The 5,284-nt window shown below is 36.1% G+C and overlaps 1 protein-coding gene across 2 annotated transcripts in view; it reads right to left on the bottom strand.

The window, feature by feature from the left end:
* The window catches only part of LOC107086746 (multidrug resistance-associated protein 4-like), a 69,580-nt gene that overhangs the window by 43,353 nt on the left and 20,943 nt on the right, over positions 1-5,284 (bottom strand). For both annotated transcript variants that reach the window (XM_015377895.1, XM_015377886.1), the window contains one exon: positions 3,754-3,864. In XM_015377895.1, the coding sequence (XP_015233381.1) occupies positions 3,754-3,864 (111 nt within the window). The remainder of the gene's footprint in view (positions 1-3,753; positions 3,865-5,284) is intronic.

The raw sequence follows: 5,284 nt of genomic DNA, 5'->3' as shown, positions 1-5,284 counted from the left end.
CCCTACATGTTATGAATGAGCGCAACATGCGGACGTCAAACACACGGCGCCTGATTTAAAGAGACGAAACAACCCAGTTTACATTCCATCAACATGGTGCAACACTGGTAAGAGGGAATCGGACAGATAAAATAGTGAAACAAAAAAGCACACTTAATATGCACTGGCTTCCTTACATGTTTCTCTCCATTGTTTACTTTCCTGATTTCAGTCACTCTGGTGACATCATCAATGCTAACACATGGTGGCACCAGACACGCAGCTGTCAGAGAGTGGTAAGAACCAGATTTTTTTTGCCAGTGGGAATGGAGCCAAATGTCTCTGAGAAGCAGTGACTCTACTTAAAGCTCCCTATTAGGGATGGGACGATTTATGAAAACCGAGATGATTAAATTCAAAGCAGCAAAACATACGGAAATGATCCAGGGTTTCCGCGGATCATTTGAAATAATTACAATCCATTATTTTGGGGGGATTTTTTCATTAATTTCATACATTTTTATGGGATTTCGTTGTAACAATCAACATATACCGAATCGAACCGAAAACCGTGACCACGAAACCGTGAATCGAACCGAACCGTGGATTTTTTGAACCGTTCCACCCCTACTCCCTATGGATGATCCAATCACTAAAGCTGAGGGGTTTTTTTTGTAGGGGTTACGATCCAAATTCAAGGCAATAAATCAGGGAAGTAATGCAGCCAGATCAGTAAATTCAGAGTTCAGTTTTTTTGGCTTCACTCTTCCTTCAGCAAAAAACATCAAAGTGTGTAAAAAAATGCAACCGTCCGTCTGAGTGGCACAAGAAACTTCAAAATGACAGTCTCAACTCTGCCATGTTCAATACATTCATACAGTTTGATATACATTCTTCTGAAAGGTTTTTTATTTAATGTCCATTTGGCATTTAAACCAGTCTAAATCACTTTTTGTCCTGCCTTTTAGCTCCTAGTACAAATTATTTTACCCCTAATAAAAAAGCTGATTATTTGGCTTAAGGCGAGAAACCGAAAGTTTAACTTTGAGGATATTCCCACAATGATCCGCGACATTATGATGATGTGCCTATTTTCTGTTAATTTGTCTGAGCTGCAAAGACAGCCTGGAGTGATTTTTTTTAAAAAAAGATACACTAAACAAATGACTGAGTGAAAGATAACATTTTCATGCTAATTTAGGGTGAAATACGCGCTTTCGAGGTGAACCGCAGTTTGTAAAAATGCTAAATTTGTACCCTTTTTGGAGTCTGTGAGCTGCTCCTTTATTCATGTTTAAGAACAGATAGGTTTAAAAACTGAGCTTGAGTCAAAAGTTTATACCACCTTGCTGCAAAAAAAACCTTGAGGCAACTAATTATCACCATAACCAGCCAGAAATAGAAATACAATACAAGCCAGAGTGCTACCATACAGGTGCTGATATATATGTGGTTCAAATGTTAATGGGGCTGTCAAAACTCACTGTACCCAGGTAAAAAGAAAAAAAATTAAGTTTAGTTAAGAAATCTGCTTAGCTTTTACAAACAATAATTAGAAAATAACCCAAGCTAATGTTAAAACAAATAAAAACAAACAGTACACCAGCGGTTCAAGCAGTTCAAGACTCATCCTATCTATAACATCCTACCTTTGTGAATAGTGATTTTCTGTGGTTCCAGCGACCAAAACAAAGCTACGGAGCAGACTGGACATCAGGAGCACACTTTGTCACTGTCTCTGATTACGCCTAGATGGGACCGGCTTGTTGTTTTATTTTTATGCTGTTTGTATTTGATTTTATGCCAGTCGTATCATTTTACTTGATCGTATTTCATAACAGATCAAAACTAATATTGGTGAGTAGAAGAGGATGTAATAACGTAAAATCAATGGCCAATGTAAAAAAAAACAAAAAAAAACGGTGTTCCCCTTTAACTAAAGGTTACCTGTTCCTGCTTAAGCAAATCATTTAATAAAACATTATTCGGCCAAATGATGTTTTATTCACCTCATGGATTTGCATTGTGAATTGGTTTGAAAACATCCAAATTGCTCTAATTTGGTGAAAAGCTAATTTGATCATATACTTTGATTTTCAAACACAAAATCCATCTAAAACTGTATAGTTTTCAACCATGTTTTCCCTTCCTCTTTGTACATGGTAGTTTAGTTTCACTAGTTTTAGTCAAGAGTTTTTTAACTGAAATATGTTCGACTTGGAGCTGAATGATTTTTGTTAATAAACTAAATATTTTTAACAGAAGATGTGGTGAATTTATTCCATGTATGTGCAGAATTATCTGTTTGACCATGATTTAAACTCAAATCACTCTTTCACTTATTGTTCTAACACACAGCTGGTAGGGTGTGTGTGTTCATAAACAACGTGTAGGGTAATAAACATCTTAAAATATCACCACATAATATGAATTCTCAGCTGGCTGGGAATTGAATATAAAAGTTATTCACAACAACCTCAAGTGGAAAAGTTTTAGTTTCACCTGGTTTAATTTCATAATAAAAAAAAAAAAATCTTCTTTAAGGAACCTTTAATTCACAAAATCTGCATCACACTGATGACACCAAACCAAAAAAACTGCATATGTATACCATGTATATTTATGCTCTGAACTTCAATGTGGTTTTGCACCATGTTTTTTCCTTTTTTTCCCTCCAAGACTGTTTACATTTGATCACTGCTGCACTTTATGGAGTAGAAATGTTAATTTACCATTTGAAAACTATACAAAACTATCCGATTATTAATCGATTAATCAACAGATTAACTGACATGCAAAATAATCGTTAGTTGCAGCCCTAGTTTATAAATAAAGCTCTGTTTTATCAGCATAAGGGAAGCCATTTAATGATCTATTGGTGTCATTATTTTAGAATTAAGTACTCCTGGGTTAGTTGTTCTTGTGTGTCGTCTGTCCTCTAAAGGGCAGATTAGACTTCTGCATCCACCACACATCAAACGTTGCTTAGGTCTGATCGCGAACCAGTTTTGCTGGTATGCTTCTGCACCGTCAGTCTGGAATTTCTAGGGACGCAAGATATCACAAGTCACAGAGATGGATCTAGAGTTGCTAGACATCGAAGAGTAACAGGTTCTGTTAATGGAGTTGGCAAAAAGACAGATTTACCCTTTCGTCGCAGTTGTTACTCGGTTTTTAAAAATGGCATACCCCGGCACTGAATCGAGAAGGACGACCACACAGACAGCTGGAAAGTTATACCAAGGACCAATCACAGCTGCTTTTTGTCTGCACACTTCCGCTTGAGGTCTGCACGGACTGCGTCAGACGGTCGCAAACTACACTGACATAGTCAGGGTTTTTTTTTAGGTGCGCGATGACTGTGGCAGAACCTCTGCGCCGGGGGCGTGGTCACGCACAGATTTGACGGTTGCAGAGGCTATGCGTCAAAAGCATTAATTGGCCTTAAAACCTCCAGTGGTCACAGCAGGTGGCTGCTAGAAATTGAAATTGTTTCTTACTTTACAGAAGCTTTCCTTCCCACTGTTACTATATGCTTGGTATAAGCATCAGCTGTCCTCCGTACCCACTGGTCCATATAGTAGAAGGAGGGATTTTAAGTCAATTGTATTTAAAAACTCTTCTTGAACTGGTTGTTTAATAAGAGAGATCAAACTTAAACATACATAAAAGGTCTGATCAAATCTATTTAATACACAATTCTGCATATAAATCGGTTTTTTAATCATGTTGTGAAGTGGTGCTATATAAATGGGCCTGATGTAATTTCTGTACCTTTGCAGCTGCTGTCCCAGCACCTCCGACCTGTCCTCAGGGAGCACTTCGTACATGTCTTCTTCCTCCAGCCTGCGTTTGTAGCCGATGCTGAACAGAGGGTTCAGCCAACTGAAGGGGGAAAGAAGGAGAGAAGCGGAGTATGGAGGATTAATTCAGGATTACAAGTGGCAGATTATTTTATTTTACAGAGTGCCTTAGTAAAAATAAAAAAAAGACTTATAATAATGCAAAATATATTACTTAAAAACTATGATTTATGACTGAATATTTAAGGGAAAATAATCTGATTGGCTGGAGGCAAAATTTTCATGGTACTACAGAGGATTTGATTCGGAAGTTATGAGATTTTCATGCAGCAAATTATCAGCCGAGACCATATATGAACAGAGCAGCCCTTTATCTCTGGCTTCTCTGCAAATAAACCAGCACACACAGTCCCTGCCTCACTGTTTAGCTTAGAGCAGATATTTGCAAATCAAAGACACACAAAAAAAAAACTATGAGCATTAAAAAAAGGTTTTAGAAGCGCTAATTTCCACATAGAAAACACTAAAAAAAAGGTTGGAGCTCTGAAACTTGTCAAACAGTCTCATTCCATAACAGTCAGCCGATATACAGCCAGGTAGAAGTGATTGAAAGCAATAATTTCCTGGAATGAATCCGACTTTTTGAAACAATCTGGTACAAAACTAAATTACCTGTAAACTCAGCCTATTGAAAAAGTGGCCAAATTAAATGTCCAATTAAGAAGAGTGGTAAAAATATGTGCCTGAATAACAAAATGAATTTTCGAATCACTTTTTTCTGAAAAAAAAATTAAAAGAAGTTTATTTTATGATTTTGATCACTGCCCTGAGGGATGACTGTTGCTTTGAGAGTAATTTTATAGCCTTGCATTTAAGAAGACATGGGTTTGAACCCTACTTCCTTCTTACATCAACGTGCTCCTTGATAAGACTTTTAAAAACAAAAACGGATGACAAGAAACACTGAAATGCAATATTTTGGCTGATATTTTCATGTATTGAAATTGGCCGATACGTCTGTCGATTTGCATTGAGATCTAATGAAGCGCATACATTGCAGTTCACTCTGTTGCAATCCATTTTTAATGTTTTGATAGATTAATGTTTTGAAAGATTTACTAAAAAACTTAATCTATATAGATTTCAATAGATTAAATAAAAATGTAAACATTTTGTGTGTTTAATTGAAAACGTGCAACATTTCTATATATATTTTTTTTATATTTATTATGTACATGAAAGAAAAAGCTATATCTGTTACAAAAATTACCCTCCAAAATAATAAGCAGTACATTATGGGAACTGGCTAGTTAAAATAAATGAGTATTTGCCTTAAGGCCTTAAACAAACAACCTATATCAGTCGATTACCAATTTATGTAACATTACAATGGATTTTGAAATGGACAAATAAAGATATGATAGGTACAGAAATTATTTCAATTTGATATGTGAAAAAAGTAATTAATCCTGGTATTCTGATTTTAATCACAGAATTTTGAC

The sequence above is a fragment of the Cyprinodon variegatus genome, unplaced genomic scaffold (genome assembly GCF_000732505.1).
Source record: "Cyprinodon variegatus isolate N-32 unplaced genomic scaffold, C_variegatus-1.0 Scaffold9, whole genome shotgun sequence".
Classification (NCBI taxonomy): domain Eukaryota; kingdom Metazoa; phylum Chordata; class Actinopteri; order Cyprinodontiformes; family Cyprinodontidae; genus Cyprinodon; species Cyprinodon variegatus.
Note: the sequence above shows the minus strand (reverse complement) of the source record. Positions and strands in the feature narration are given on the sequence as shown.